Source organism: Hermetia illucens, chromosome 1 (assembly GCF_905115235.1).
Source record: "Hermetia illucens chromosome 1, iHerIll2.2.curated.20191125, whole genome shotgun sequence".
Lineage (NCBI taxonomy): Eukaryota > Metazoa > Arthropoda > Insecta > Diptera > Stratiomyidae > Hermetia > Hermetia illucens.
The window spans coordinates 165,275,589-165,291,090 of NC_051849.1; the positions used below are offsets into that span (position 1 = coordinate 165,275,589).

The 15,502-nt window shown below is 41.4% G+C and overlaps 1 protein-coding gene across 1 annotated transcript in view; it reads left to right on the plus strand.

Annotated features, from left to right (window-relative positions):
• The first annotated feature begins 385 nt into the window (after nt 1-385).
• The window catches only part of LOC119649262 (NEDD8-specific protease 1), a 326,154-nt gene continuing 311,037 nt past the window's right edge, over nt 386-15,502 (plus strand). Inside the window, exon 1 of the mRNA XM_038051353.1 lies at nt 386-2,437. Within this exon, the coding sequence (XP_037907281.1) occupies nt 2,369-2,437 (69 nt within the window). The 5' untranslated portion in view covers nt 386-2,368. The remainder of the gene's footprint in view (nt 2,438-15,502) is intronic.

A 15,502-nucleotide genomic window follows, 5' to 3' on the forward strand; every position in this document is an offset into this window, starting at 1 on the left:
TAGTTCTCGTGCATTATCTTCGAGCACACGACCAGAAACCTATGGACGAAACGACACGCATTTGCATAGTAGCTGACTGACATGAACCCCTGGAAGCTTGAAAGCTCAACGTTACCCACTGGTAAGATATGGTTATATCTATTTGGGTTTACAACCGGGTGGAAATATCTCCACATTACTTTTACAATGCTACTCCCGTGTCTGACCATGGCAACTTACTTTTGAGCCTACCACAAAATAAATGTTTGTGCCGGAGTGATAAACTTGACACGAGAAAATTCCTTCGGGAGTAGTCGGTGACTGAATAAGGGAAAGATGGAAGATGAAGGTTCATCTGAAAAAGGAGCTGCACAGGAACAAAAGAGGATATTGTGGGCAGTATTTGGATGTAGTCTCGTGGGATAATTCGTATCATTTTGAACCTGTAAGGGGGTTTCACTAGTGAAAGAAAATATATGCATCTTTTTTGTTTTGCTTACTCACCCTCCTCGTGTATGCATTGAACTTTATGGTACATATTAGGTGTACGTGCATGCATATACTATTCACCGGCTTGGGAAGCATATAGTGGAGTTTGGGGTTACCGAAGAACAAGAAGAGAAGTTCCAAGCTATTTCCCAGTTGCCCCAACCAGATTTGTTCGGGCCGCCAGAGAGTGAACAAGTGTTTGCGTCGAAAGCCTTTTTTTGTCCGTCGAGTGCTGAAAAAAGAAGTGGAAGTAGAGTAGAGGGAAAAGGCTTTGCGAAAGAAGAAGTTTGCATGGAAAAGGATTCAATGTGAAGTAGAAGTAGTGAAAGAAAGAGCTAAGAAAGTCGCTAAGTCGGATCTGAAATAATCGAAATTTTCTGCGTTACTCAAGTTCAATATATTTTTGTGTTCCGAAAAGGTCCTTGCCCCTCAATTGAAGTTACATTTCACAGATTTGTAAAATACCGGGCGGATTCCGACGCATATCTTGTTATTTTCTGCACATCTTCTTGGAGGTGAGATAAACTCAGTGAAATTGTCGCCTCTTGGCCATAGTGCGCGCGCTCGGGGACTCTTACTCGTCATTTTTTGTTGCACATTTAATCCGAAAGCTCTCGAAATAAGTTAGAAAAAAATTACATTTGTCTCAACGAGTACCAAAGGATTACGAGGATAACAAGCGGAGTTACGACCTGGACTCGTCGAGCGAGAAAATAAAAGCCTGTACACATATAATATTTATAAATATTACAATTTTGATTCCTCCCGGTCCGAAGGGGTGACTATCCTGGCGAGAAGGAGTTTCACACGAATACAGGCCTAGGGAAACATTTACGGCGAATTGCGGCGAATCAAGGATAGGACGACGTGAAGTTTAGGAAAATCATTGTTAAAGTGATGCAAGGGAAAAGAAAGTAAGCTTGTAGAGATACGAGCGAGTAAGGAAAACTCAAGGAAAAGGAAAATCTAGCGAAAACAAGCCATCGACTCACAGCAACCCAGTCTCACATCCACGTTCAGAATTTTTATTTCGATTTTTTCCATGAATTTAAAGACGCTAAGTTGCAACTCTCTAGCGGTGTGCGTGCCCCAAGAAAATTAGTTGTGTTCAGTGCCGGTACCGTGAAAATTATTTCCCTTCGAAAATTCCACCACGAATTCCGCTCTTAAATGAAGTTGACACGCGAAGCCTAAATTGCTCCCTGAGTTAGTGCTTAAAGCCTATTTTTGGTGAAATACTCTAATTTCCTTGAAATTTTGTTCTTTTCCAAGGTGTGATGATTTTCGCCGTAAGAGTACCTTTCGTGATTTTTCCGGTTTCGGTTTGAGTTTTTCTTTCGTTCTTTGAAAATTGCGGCGCTTGCACACGGGAAAAAAGGACGCAATGATGAACATTTATTAACATCGAATGGAATCGTTCCACAGAATTGATAAGGATCATTGCATTGGATGTGCATGAAATCCAGCATCTGACAGAAACGATTCAACAGAGACAGTTTTTCCAAGGGTGTGTGCACTCACGCAGAAGTAGTTTCGTTGATTTTTTATCGTGTGATTACAGTACAAATTGAGATAGTCGAAAATCTTTTTCTACCGGGACTTTATGCTTTGAAATTCGGTTTTATTTTCAACTAAAATACTTTAAATGATTTACTAGAGGAGTAACCAATATCTATCTTCTCTTATGATAAAGATTTTTAACTTAAACTGGATTGCTGTGTTATAATTGCAATATTTGGTTTTAGATAAACGCGAACGAGGTGCAATTTGAGTTTCTTTCGAAGAAGTGATAAAGTTCTAGATTATTTGAATCGTGGACTGTCGTTACCGAAAAATCAAACAAAAGCAAATACAAGATATTTATACTTACGTATACTAACAAGGAATATAACACTAAAATATGTTGAAATATCTAACGCACAAACTACGTACACAATCAATTAATGAGGAAAATAACGTCCACGAGAAGGTAAGTTTGATTTTATGGTTGTACCTTGATCCCTAATTTAGGGGCTAAATACATAAAATACGGTAAAAAGGAGTAAAGGTCTACTGGATCACTTTCCGACGTAAAAGTAAAATTTACCATTCTTGTAAGGACTTTTAATAGAAGGATAATGTAAAAACTTTGGAAAGGTATGTCTGCTTCAGCTCGGATATCCATTGGAAATACCACAGGTAACTTAGGCTCGTATGGCACCTTTGGGCACCAAAAATAACCCCCATCTTTTTGATCGTAATTCCGTGGCATCATCTTCGGCATCATGGGATAATGGAGTAGGACATGCTTTGAGGCCTTCGATATAATACCGTGTCTAAGACCATTCGGAAAATAATCATCGTATTTCCTGAGAAAATCTGCAATTTATATCTTAGATGACGTACCTCGGAAATTATGGGCGATCCCAAGTGATTTTACCACATGCAAGCCAAGCTTTATGGGAAACTTCGCTGAGGGCTCTCCAACCAGGGCAGAATGAAAGACCGACGCCATCTTGCAAGGTTATGGAACAGTATTTGTCACCGATGGATTAAAGATGGTCTGTGGAGTCGGTATGGGAGTTTTCTCAGATATCCACATTGCAGTCGAGTCGGATTGTCTTCTTGGATTCGTCAGTGCAATACGAATGAAGGCATTGGCGATACTGGATGCCTTTCCATGGCTAGGGTATGATCGAAGTCCTAAGCTTAGCAAGGTTATTCTAATTGGCAATCAGGCGCCCATTAACGCTTTGTACTCAATGGTTACATCCAACACGCTGGTGAAGCAGTGCAGGTATTGGCTGAATAGATTGGGTCGCATACTAAAAGAGGATATCTTCTGAATTTTGTGTCACAGGAAAATAGACCTGAATGAGCCGAACGGCCGACTGGCCAGGAGAAACTCTGCTCGTGGGTGCAGTTGGCGGCTCGCTGGTGACTGTCAAGAGTGTAATCTCGTTGAATTCTTATGGGGCTGTTAGACACGGCATAGTGTATAATGCGCACTGCACTTCCTTTGCGATTGCCAAGCTTTAGCTAGAGCCAGGCTGCGGACACTAAATAAACAACTTTTTGGGAACCTCAAAAAGATCTCTGGTTGCATGGTGAGGAGCTGTTATCCTTCATGAATGCTACGGGCTGGCTATCCCTTCACACCGCGATCATAGTCCGCGTTAGTATTAGGGATGAGTTTGTGTGTCGACTGTGACCAGGGACTGGCATGGCTTCCTTATGTCCTGTTTTTCGTCGTTGACGGTGAATAAAAGAAGAAGAATAAAAGTATGTCGATCGCTATCATGGATGCTAGTGCTGCTCCAAGTTATCCGGAGGCAAGGTAAATCTATACCTTTTTTCCGTTCTGCACTTCTGACATGTATCGTACATACAAACTGGATATTCTGGGGTTAAGCGACGTTAGATGGTGAGACTTAGGAGAGTACTCCTCTTCCTCCCTCATGGAAGTAAGTATGAATCCGATATGCGGGACCCACCACCCTGACTACGAGACGGCTAACATTAGGTAGCATTCTTATCTTCAATAAAAACTGCAAATATTGGTTAGTCGGCTGCGAGCTACCTATCTTGACCGACTGATTCGTGAACATTTCCATCTTCTTCATTCTATTGTTTGTTATCTTATTAGTGAAAACATGTTTATTGTGCCCTCTGCGAGATGATCTAGTTGTCATTGACCCTTAAGTGAGCAAGTGGCCGCACCATGCTTATGTGCTCTCGGTGCCGGTACCATACCCAATGAAATGTATTTCAGCTCTCCCTAGAATTTCCGGAATGCTTACACTCTTTCTATGATATTCAGCTTGTTTCTGGGGCAACGTACTTGTCAGCTATTTTGTGATAGTGAAGTTCACCGCACGGCATGGACGCCTTTCCCTAATTTCTAACCGGGTTATTTCACCAGTACATAGACGAATCCTCTGATTCAAAACTGTGTCAGGCCAGAGTGGTAGTCATTTCCATGTGCCCTCCCCCAGAACATTTGGGAATTTTTGACAAAGCCATGAAAGCGAATAGCATCAAGTTCAGTGCCACTATCGGCAGAAACATCGCTTCATGGTTATATAAATTGACAAACACTTTCAATCCTCTACCCATTATAGCAGCTGTTTGTCGAAAGATATCATGGCCCATTCAAGTCTTCCACATCCGCCGGAAAGAATATTGCCGATAGAAAGGAGAAATAATATTGACGATACAATGGAATCCTGGGGTATCACACTTCTGGATTTCTTAATTCCTTTGAAATTTTGTCTGTATATAGCGTGATATTTTGCGTCCTCATATGTCGCACTGATAATGCATATTAATTCTTCTGGAATCCCCTCCCGAGAAGAGCAATAAGGATTTACTTTCTGTTTACCCTGATTTATCTGTTTATTTATTTAATGAGGACAATACACAGAAAAATAATTCCTTATTACATATTGTCCTCTGAGGGAGGAGCAAGTGAAAGGCTTATTTTACGCTTAAAGCTAGAGAGGGAAATAGAGTAAAAGGAGCCAAGCTGTAGGGCATTGTAGGATCGGCATAGTCTCAAGAGCAGTCACGGATGCGGAAGGGGGACCAGCTTACACAGCAATATTCCAGGATGTTTCTGACAAGGGAACTGAAGAGTGTTAAGGAGGGCTGGATTGAGGTAAAGTCAGAGGGATAAAACCAGGCATTTTGGAAGCTCTATTGATGATGTCAATGAAGTTGGAATTGAAGCGAAATTTGTCGTGGAATATTACACCCAGGCCTTTGAAGGAGGTCAGTAGCGAAAGCGGTTTTCCACTGAGAGAATAAGAAAAGGATGTAGGGGAGGGTTTAAGGGAATTGCGCATCTAGTGGCATTTGTTGACATTCAGTGTTAGCTTTTTGACCGAACACCAACGGACTAAATTATCAAGGTTGGACTGTAAGAGAGCACCATTCAACGGAGATGAAACAGAGGCAAACAATTTAAGGTTGTCTGCGTAAAGCAAATACGGGCAGGTAAGGATGGCGGCAAGGTCATTGATAAAAAACAGGAAGAGTAGCGGGCCAAGTATAGAGCCATGGGGAACACCAGAGGAAGGTGAGAAGGAACGAGATGAGTAACCATGAAAAGAAACTTTGCAGGAACGGTATGAGAGATAGGAGGAAAGCCAGGAGATGACTGAGGGAGGGAAGTTTAGTAATGAAAGTTTAGAGAGGGGAATGTTATGGTCACCGGTATCAAAGGCTTTGGAGAAATCGGTATAAATAGCATGTATTATACTTCCTGTTGTGAATTCAAGCATTTAGCAACAAAGTTGGTAAAGGCCAGAAGGTTTGAAGCCGTTGGTCTATGTTTCACGAAACCATGCTGCTCTTTGACAATGAGGTGACCGAAGTGTGCAGTCAGCCAGTCGTTGACGTATCTTTCCAGGATTTTGGAGCAAGAGGGGAGAAGAGATTGATGAAGAGCAGACGAAGTAGAGATCAAAATTCTGCAAAGTAATCCAAAATGATATCAAGATCGTTAACTTGGTCAGTGCATGTAAAACTAGAGTTGGAACTAGTCGACTCTCTGTCGATCAAGTTTTCCAGAATTTCTTTGTTGCGTTCCAGTATGAGGACGACGATAGAAATCATGCAAAACATGTCTTACTTTCTGGGAAGATAGGCGGAAGTAACACTGTAGAAACTTTGGAGGTTCCAAAGCGGTCGGTTATCTTTCAAGCCTGAAAGTGGCTCCTAGGCGAGATTTATAAAAATCTTGTTTCACATCACATTCTTTCGTAGAAGAGCCGGGACTTTGAGTCTGTAGGCAGCCTTGTAATACGGACTTCCCTTCGAAACAAAATTTCCCACTAGCCCCGCCATGGTATTGGGAGCATGTGGCTATGATTCATTTGGTTGAGCTGAACGTAATTTTCATATTTTCCAAAAAGCATAAGCACTGCTTTTGGCATGAACATAATCATTTTTATTGCATCCAGTATTGTTAAGAGGGCCGCCCCAGACCTGATGGATAGGAGCCTGTTGCAAATTATGCCTCCGACCATCCTTTTTACGTTCAGCAGCCAGATAAGGTGATATAACATCAACCCACTTGGCTTATTAGATTTATATTTGGAGCGAATATTACTCTTTTCAGAAGCACCTTGAAAGTTAGACTTCATTTGAGTTTCAACCTTCTATGAAATGACATCCAAATATGGGGCCTTGCTACCAATTATCTAAATCTATTTTCCACAGCTTTTAAGCGGCAATACCTGGGCGATACCTCCATATCGTATGCTCGTTGGATTGGGCTGTTATGGCCCACTTAATCGATAATATGCCACTCATGAGAATGAGGTCGGCTGTAGACATTGTCTTCGACAATCGTTACTACCACCTTCAACTACATCGAGCAATCACATTAAAGTTAGCGGCTACTACTTATATCCTATTGTCTCTGCGGTTGCAGCAATAGTAGATATAATTTTTTTCCAGCATTTCTTTACGAATTCAATTTTCTGAAAGGCAGTTCTCCTCGCATCCATTTTTGACGACCGATCGCTATGAAACAGGCACTATATCTTGGATTAGCGCTATCAGCCAATGGAGAACTGCGCTATGAAATTGCTTCACGCATTAATGCAACATGAATCAAGTGGCGTTCCACAACTGGTGTTTTTTGAGATCGACATATCAACGAACAACTCAAATCTAAAATTTACCGCAATGTTTTCTATGGCTCTGAGTATTGACCGACTGTGAAAGGCAATGAACGGCGTCTTGCTGTAACTGAGGCGAGGATATTGCTTTGGATTAGTGGCGTGGCGCGTTTTGATCACATCCGAAATGAGGATATCCGCAGTCGATATGGGGTTGCACCGATCGTGGGAAAATTGCGAGAGGGGCGTATGTGATGGTATGGTCATGTAATTCGAGCTGACGAGAATTCGCTTGCTAAGATTGGTCTTAACATCCAAGTCGATGGTAAACGACGAAAAGGCAGGCCGAAACAACGGTGGCTTGATACGCTAGATGGAGATTTAAAAGCCTCGAGATTGCATCCAGATCAGGCATTTGGTAGAGCCAAATGGCGAAACCCATCACGACGAGCCGACCTCGCTTGTGAACGGGACAAAGGCTGGAGAAAAAGAAGACTTACTTCGTTTCTGTTGTACTGTGCTGTCAATAAATTGAAATTGATTTCATGGAAGACGTCTATCTCGAAGGTCGCACTGCACTTGCGCTGGGTACTTAACACTAAGATGAGCAATAAACAATATCGTTGAAAATGTGTTGGACTTGTGGATGCATCCTCTTACTGATTCATTACTAACTTTCTCGAATTATATAATGTGATTGACCGATAGTCTAGCAACAGAGGCCCTAATCAATTGCTCGAGTCCAGCTGATTACCGATCCACTCTTCTCAGTCGGTCCAAGACTTGCTAATTTCTGCTATGGCTGACTTAACCCTTTAATTTCAAATTCAATGTCGCCGATGATAATAACCATTTGCCACAGCAGAAACAAAACATTTGTGCAGCATGCGCGTATAGGACAGATACTGTGCTGTGCTGATTCGCTGTCCATCACCTTGAGCATCAGTTGATGAACCTTTTTGGTGGAATTGGTTGCCTTCATATTTAACCAATTTGACTGCAATTTCATCGACTCCTGACGACTTATGGTTTTAAAGCCGATGAATTTCACTGACTATTTCTTCCATGCTTGGTGGTGACAGCTTTTATCCGTCGTCTTCAGTTGGCGGGACCTCGAACTGGCCCACATTCTGGCTGTTGAGCAGCAATATGCCCATTTTTTCGGAAATCAAATTTCCCTTTTTGTCTCGGCAGGATAGGCACTGAGGTGTATGAGTAATTATTACGGAGCACTGTGCCAACAAGATAGTAATCTGACTCTATATTGTCCTTTTTGTATTTTATAATATTCATCGAGGCTGTGAGATGGCTGCGTTCGATTGGCGTCAATTTGGTTGAAGGTGGTCTCGCCTGGAAAAGTCCAGGTTTGTTTGTGGACCACTTTTCGAGGATCCGCTCGACTGTCTCGTAGATGGTATCCGTTTCCGATTCGGCTGTCTCCTCCGTAGGGGCGTGGACGTTACTGAGGCTTAATTTCGAAATTTGTTTTTTTTTTGGCTAACTTGGAAATCTACTCCGAACACATGGTTGACTGGATGGCCCCTATAATATGCGAGCATGGTGTAGTGGTTGTGCTCCAGGAAACCAGTCCCTGTCCAGAGCATCTCTTGTAATGCTAGGCTGCATTCGATCTGACAGGGCAGGTTCTATTAGAAAAGGCGGAATACGTAAGTCCGTTTTTGTTGCTAGGTCCGTCATCGTAAAATCCATCCACTCCGACGCTCCATTCGTGGTTTCGCACCGTCGGATTAATGGAGGACTAGTTGCTACAATTTGTCCCATTATTTGGCGGGGGGGATTCGCTTTGATTCTTCTTTGTTTGCAGTTTTTCGTTGCGAAAGAACTCCCAGCGATCACTACGAGATGGAGATAGGGTTTGGTAGTAAAGCTATTGGTGTTGGTTCAGCAAGCATTTTCCAGGTTTTATGCTCCAATTACCAATCCCCGTTTCGCTTTGGGACCTATACAACCCTGTGGCCACGGCACGTAGTGGATGCCGCCGCTAATAGTCAGTTCTTATCACTATTTGTTGTTAACGTTGTACTATTTAGGATAACTTCCTGCATACTATTTAGTGTTCACCAGACAATTTTTTCGAACTTTTTGGCGCAATGAAATTCGCTTTTATTCCTACTGAGCCGTAAAAAAAGTTTACTGGAATTGAACTCAATTTCTTAATACCTCGAAGACTCCCTTACGAAAGCTAATTATTTGGAGGATGATTCAACCAAAATATAGCTTCAAAAGGTTGATATCCAATAATAAATTTAACATTAAATCGTTGTATGGTTTTATTATAGCGCATATACGCTTATAACTTTTTCCTGTTAATATTACTGACGTTTATTACCCATCTCAATCAAAGATACAATCAAAAAGTATAAGGGAACAATGTGGTTTCATATATATCATTGTGTGGAATTCAGAACAAAGGGTTACAACATAGAGCGAAAATGCATTAACTGCTTAGTTTAGGATCAAGATATTATTGAAACGATATTGGTTTTATCTGTGGTCAAAATTGGGACAATGTCGGCATGATAAAGCGCTTGCCAAGGTGGTTCATTTGATTTGTAATTGCTAGATTAAGATGGGCATAAATATTTCTGGTTTTTTAGGTTTGTGTACGAGTATTTACGTATGTATGTGATCAAATAAGGCTTCAATGAGTGCCTTTATAATTGCGGCAATCTTTTCCGTACATTGTGCGTTTGGTCGTCACTAGACAAGACTTATCGGATTCTAAAGGTGGGGACAATAATTCTATTTGCATGCGTGTAGTATCTGAAGCTTATTTAGAATTTCTCAATCAAATAAAAGGCGGGTTATTTGGGAGCTTAGTTATATAGATACATATCGATTTGTAATTATTGAATTTCTTTGTCTACCTGATTTTGAAAATAATAGATTGTTGGTTTTATAAATGAAGGGCAGGCCCACTTGCGTTTATTATCCATATATCGATATTTTGAAAGGCAAATACTTGAGGTTGCGCCTTGAAACTAATACTGCCACCTGGATAGATCATTTCTATTTCCAACTGTGGATTAATTTTCCCATCATTCTCTCCATTGTGTTCACCAAGCAAGTAGGATAATATGGCACTGGCTTCTCTGATGGCTAATTAGGTTCGCATAACAGTATTAATTTCTGATTCTTCTTTTCCCACGGGTCAGGGGGTCCTTCTTTGAAGGAATGCCTGGAATGATTCGCTACTAAGTTGGGATTATTCTCCAATCTCGGCCTTGTTGTCGCTGACTTCACATAAATATCTTCCTCGCAGATCCTCTATCCGTTGGATTTCGTCACTATTTGCCTTCCATAGTTTAGTTTTTAAGATGCGTGCAGTTGTCTTTCTTTCTCAGCTTTTTAAGGTTTTGTTTGTAAAACAAAACCCTATTAAAATCGGTTTACTGTCTGTCTGTCTGTCCGTCTGTCTGTCTGTCTGTCTGTCTGTCTGTCTGTCCGTCACACGCATTTTTCTCGGAGACGGTTACAGCGATTGACACCAAATTTGGTAGAAAGGTGGGAACTGTGAACGCTCACGCATATAGTGAGTTACATCCTTTTACGATGAATTTAAGGGGGGATCCCTATACATGCAAAAGGGGGTGTAAATTTTTTTTTCATCAAATATAGTCATGTGGGGTATCAAATTAAAGGTCTCGGTTAGTACTTTCGAAGCTTAGTCTTAGTTTTGACTTTTGTTGAAAAGGTGGGGAGTGCGGGGGGTTGAAAGTGGTCATTTTTTTGACGAACTCATTCTCAGGAACTACCTCACCGAAAAATCTGGAAAAAATTAGGGGGCTGCCGCTATATAGTGCCTAGGCTCCGAAATACCCTCCATATCGATACCTGTTCAAATAAAGTTAATAATAGTATATTACTATAATTTTTAGTAATTGACAGGAAAACCCCCCTTAAGTTCACCCTAGAATAACAAAATTTTGCAGCGATGTAGGCTATAGTATAGGTCATGATCGTGCCAAATTCGGTGAAAATCGCACTATTACTAACAAAGTTATACTAGGTCAAATCTGTCGCTCCTCTGCAAATTCAAGACTATGAATGTCAATATCACTTGAAAGTGGCTATTTTCACATAATATATGCATATTTTACGTGCTACATGCTAGTGGGACAAATGCACACCCAAATCTCTTTATAAAAGAAATACACAAAACCTTTCATACCTGAAGCATCTAGCTTCCGGTTTACCGACTTGTTTATTATTACACAGTAACCCAGCTTTCGGCGAGCTACTTTAGCAACTGTTTAGATAATTTCTTTTGTTCCAGACTATGACCTCTGTCAGTTCTTTGGTAGGTGCTCAGGTCGGAAGTCGCTGCCTGTAATGATTATGGCTTCTTTGGATATCAAATGAAAGCAATCTTCTACTGCCTTTGAAGGTGGTCTTTGGGATTTTAGCTGTAAAGGGAGAAGGGGATTGTTGTAAACAGGAAGAGTGGCGGGTCCATTCTCAGAAAGAATCTAAACAAAAAACCTGAAAAAATTGAGGCTTTCATGCGGCATCTAGGTCTCCTGGAGATTTAGTATAGTCATAAAAGTTTGGTAGAAACTTTACTATTATTATTATAACAAATATGAATAAATCAATATCATATTAAAATGAATAGTGTGTCATACATAATAAATGCATATATTCTATGAATGTAGAACCGAAATACATAGAACCTTTCATATTGAAATATCCAGCTTCCGGTTTGTGGGTTGTTGCGATGCTTCTGACTTATGAAAAGCTTGACCTATGGCATATGTTTAATTTATTTCACAGCATGTAATAATATATATTTTTCTTTTATTAGCAAAGGCGATCCAATCCCATCCGCTGACTCCACCGTTGTACCTGGTTTCTTTCCCCTTGGTGTAGCGCTTTACTATTGTGATAATCGTTACTTTGTTCCGAAATCCCACATCCGATATTTAGAAAAAAATACCTTCCATATATTTAGGACAAGGGGATGATAACATTAATCGGAATTCGGGTTTACTTTTACTTTTGGAAGGTTCATTAAAGTACAACAATGCTAATTCGAAAATTCTCTGGACCAAACTAAATATTCTCAGGTGGAGTGACGGCGCAGGCCCGGACGCCAGACAGTTGCTAGGGATATCGAATTGGTTGATTTCAGGGAGAGAACTGGGATGTCTGTAATTTCTAACTAAAGGCAGGCTTATTAGATGTGCTTAAACAGTCCAAAGCTCATTCGGTCGCATGGATGACAAAAATACTTGCATAGCCAGTATTGAGACGTGAAGTTGAGATCTTTTTCTGTATGAGCGTTTAGAACCTTCTTTGCCTTTCTGTCGACCGTCCGCCGGGCTGTATATCGACACACGTACCAGTTTGTCTGATCTCCTTTGCATCACTCGCCTGAACAGTTTAATATTTTTATTTTTTTCGGGTATTTCGCGGCTCATCGCTCAGCTCATCATTCTACGTTGCTGTTATTCATTCTAAATGTAAACTCTTCTTTTTAAGGTTTTGTGTAAAACAATATGGGGACTCGTCACGCCAAAAGCGATAAAGGTATGCACGATACCCTCCGTTTCCGCTTAGGAATTGAGTTAGGTGATAACGAACCTTACCGTGTTTTCGCTTGATCCATTTAGAGACATCTGGAATAATCCTGTGTGTCAAGCGTCCTTTAGGTGAATCATCCTATCTTTTTTTGCCACTCTGAAATAGATTCATTTTGTGCCAAAAACTGCCTCGTTTGTGAGTACTTTAGTCTAATGAATATCTTGTACCACGATAGTCGTTCCGATGGAGTCTTTAAAGCCAATGATTGTCTCTCTTTTGGGTAGTTGCAATTTTCAAATTCCGTCGTATATTATTATCCAGAGGAGAAGACCGAGGATTCATTTTTGTCGGACCCCGTAGGTTGTTGTATACGCCTTAGGTCCATCGTCCGAATCGTAACACAATATCCTCTCCCGGAGAAATTCTATGACTATGTGCACCAGGTATTTAGAAGTTCCCAATTTGGCTAAAGCCGCAATTATTTTGCGCCATTTCGCCGTATTGAAGGCATTCTTTACGTCGAGAGTAGCTACCGCGCAATATTTATTAGCCTCCATTGCCTCCACAATTTCCGACAAAAGATCACCCAAAGGTTTATTTGGCTTCGGGATTAGCACAAGCTTTTGTTTCCTCTATGAGGCACGTCGTAAATGTTTCAGGGAACCACCCTGGGACGATTTCGCTAGCCACTGTCAGTGCTTTAATCGGAATGTCGTCTAAACCTGAGGCTTTATTTTCGGCAATCTTCTTCACGGCCTCCAAGACTTCTTCATTGGTTACCTCGGCAATTTCACCGGGATCTATCTGGAGAGTGGGTAGGTTCGATTCACTTGAAACTTGTGGGAAGAGAGTGCTAATGATATCCCCCAGCAAATCAGGTTTGGTGATCGGCGGTGCTATAACTGCCTTGTATGCACCTTCCTATAGGTCGAAGACTTCTAGAGATGGCTGTTTGCAATTCTGTCTTCGCCGTCTTATATCGGTTGTGCAACTTTCCAGACTCAAGCCGGTTTCTGCTACGTAGGCTGTGTCTTCTGGCTTTGGGGAAAACTTTACGAAGTTCTTCGATTTCGGCATTCCACTAGAAGTTTGGCATTCGTTTATTGAGTACCGTGCGACGGGGCATAGAAGTGTCACACGCTTCTTGTATCTCTTCGAGATCCTGCGCCACCTTTTCTCATACATTTCCCACCGGCATCGCTTCTTGCACAAGTATTTCCTTGAACATTTCTTTATCAAGTTTTTTGGATGTCCAACCCGATACTGCAGTTTTCTTGATTCCTGCTTCTGTCGTACGCTCGAACGTGCCTCGCTGAAATGTGTGTCTGTCTGTTCGTCACACGCATTTTTTTCAGAGATGGTTGTAGCGATAAACACCAAATTTGGTGGAAAGGTGGGTGGGAACTGTACACGCTCACGCATACAGTGAGTTAAATCCTTTTACGTCGAATTTAAGGGGGGGAGGGGGTTCCCCATACATGCAAAAGGGGTGTGTACATTTTTTGCTCACCAAATATAGCCATTTGGGGTATCAAATGAAAGGTCTCGATTAGTACTTTTGGGAGCCGGTATTAGTTTTGATATTTGTTGCAAAGGTGATGAGCGCGGGGAGTCGAAAGTGATTATTTATTTAACGGGCATATGCTCACAATCTGCTTAACCGAAAAATCTGAAAAAAATCACGAAGCTGTCACTATATGGTATCTGGGCTCCGAAATATAATGCCTTCCAAACCGATATCCCTTCAAATATAGTTAATAATAGTATATTACTATAACTTTCAGTAATTGCCAGCACAACCCCCCTTAAGTTCACCCTAGTACCAATTGCTTGTGACATAGAGCATGATCGTTCCAAGTTTGATGGAAATCGCGCTATTACTAACAAAGTTTAATTAGGTCAAAGTCGTGGTTTCTTTGCAAATTCAAGACTACGCGTTTCGCTGCCATAGCACGACGTACGTTTGATGATGTAGATGCGCAATTTCGCCCCCTTTTGTAGTAATTGATACACTTAAGAATAGGAGAACCGAGTGAAACTCTTATTTGCTGATCCGATTATTGCTTTTGTTTCGCTAATTTCATTTAAATTCGATTTTATTTGTGAATCCAATATTCTGCCTAGAGGGCCTCCTTTTTCATTTTAGTAGAGTACAAGACGATTTAGCTGGTGGCCACCCTTGAGAATGGGAGGATGCCTTCTTGCGTCGTCGGTAGCAGGCTCCGCCGTGATATTTTCGTTAGCTCCACTTCTGTAGGTTAATGTTTTACGTGCTTAACAATTCTTCGTACACTCTCAAAGTCTTCCCAAGGTGCCTGATTTCTTCGAGCGACAAGGTTCTAGTTCCGACATTGGGTTCCGGAAAAGCAAAACTGCCTTCAGGTATTTGCTGATTGGCATTATTTTTTGTCAGTCGAAAGGTGTACGCACAAACAGCTGGTATACTAAGTCGAAATTGCCTACCAGCGTGATCGGGGACTTCTACCTAGAAGAGGATTAGAAAGATATGCGTCTCTCAACATTGTTCCCGCCTAGGCTGTATGGGTCCTTGGCTTCGAAATTTTAAGTTACACGCCTGTTCCTCAGAAAGCAAAGGCTTCTATAGCTCGGTTCTATCAAACCTTGCAGAGAAGAGTTTCCCTTTCCGTTTCGTTGTCAGCATGCCTTACAGAAGCCTTTGGATTTATGAGCTTCTCTGGCGGAAAATGATTGCCGTTTGACCTTTTGAGGAGCTGCAATCCTTGGTGTCTGCGGAATTATAACGAAGAATTTTTTAATACATTCTTCTTCGCCGGTATGAAGGGACAGGTGAGATGAAATTTTACAGGAACACGGAGGTAGTTGGCTCACGCTGTGTCTATTCCCCCTCCCAATTTCGTATCCTC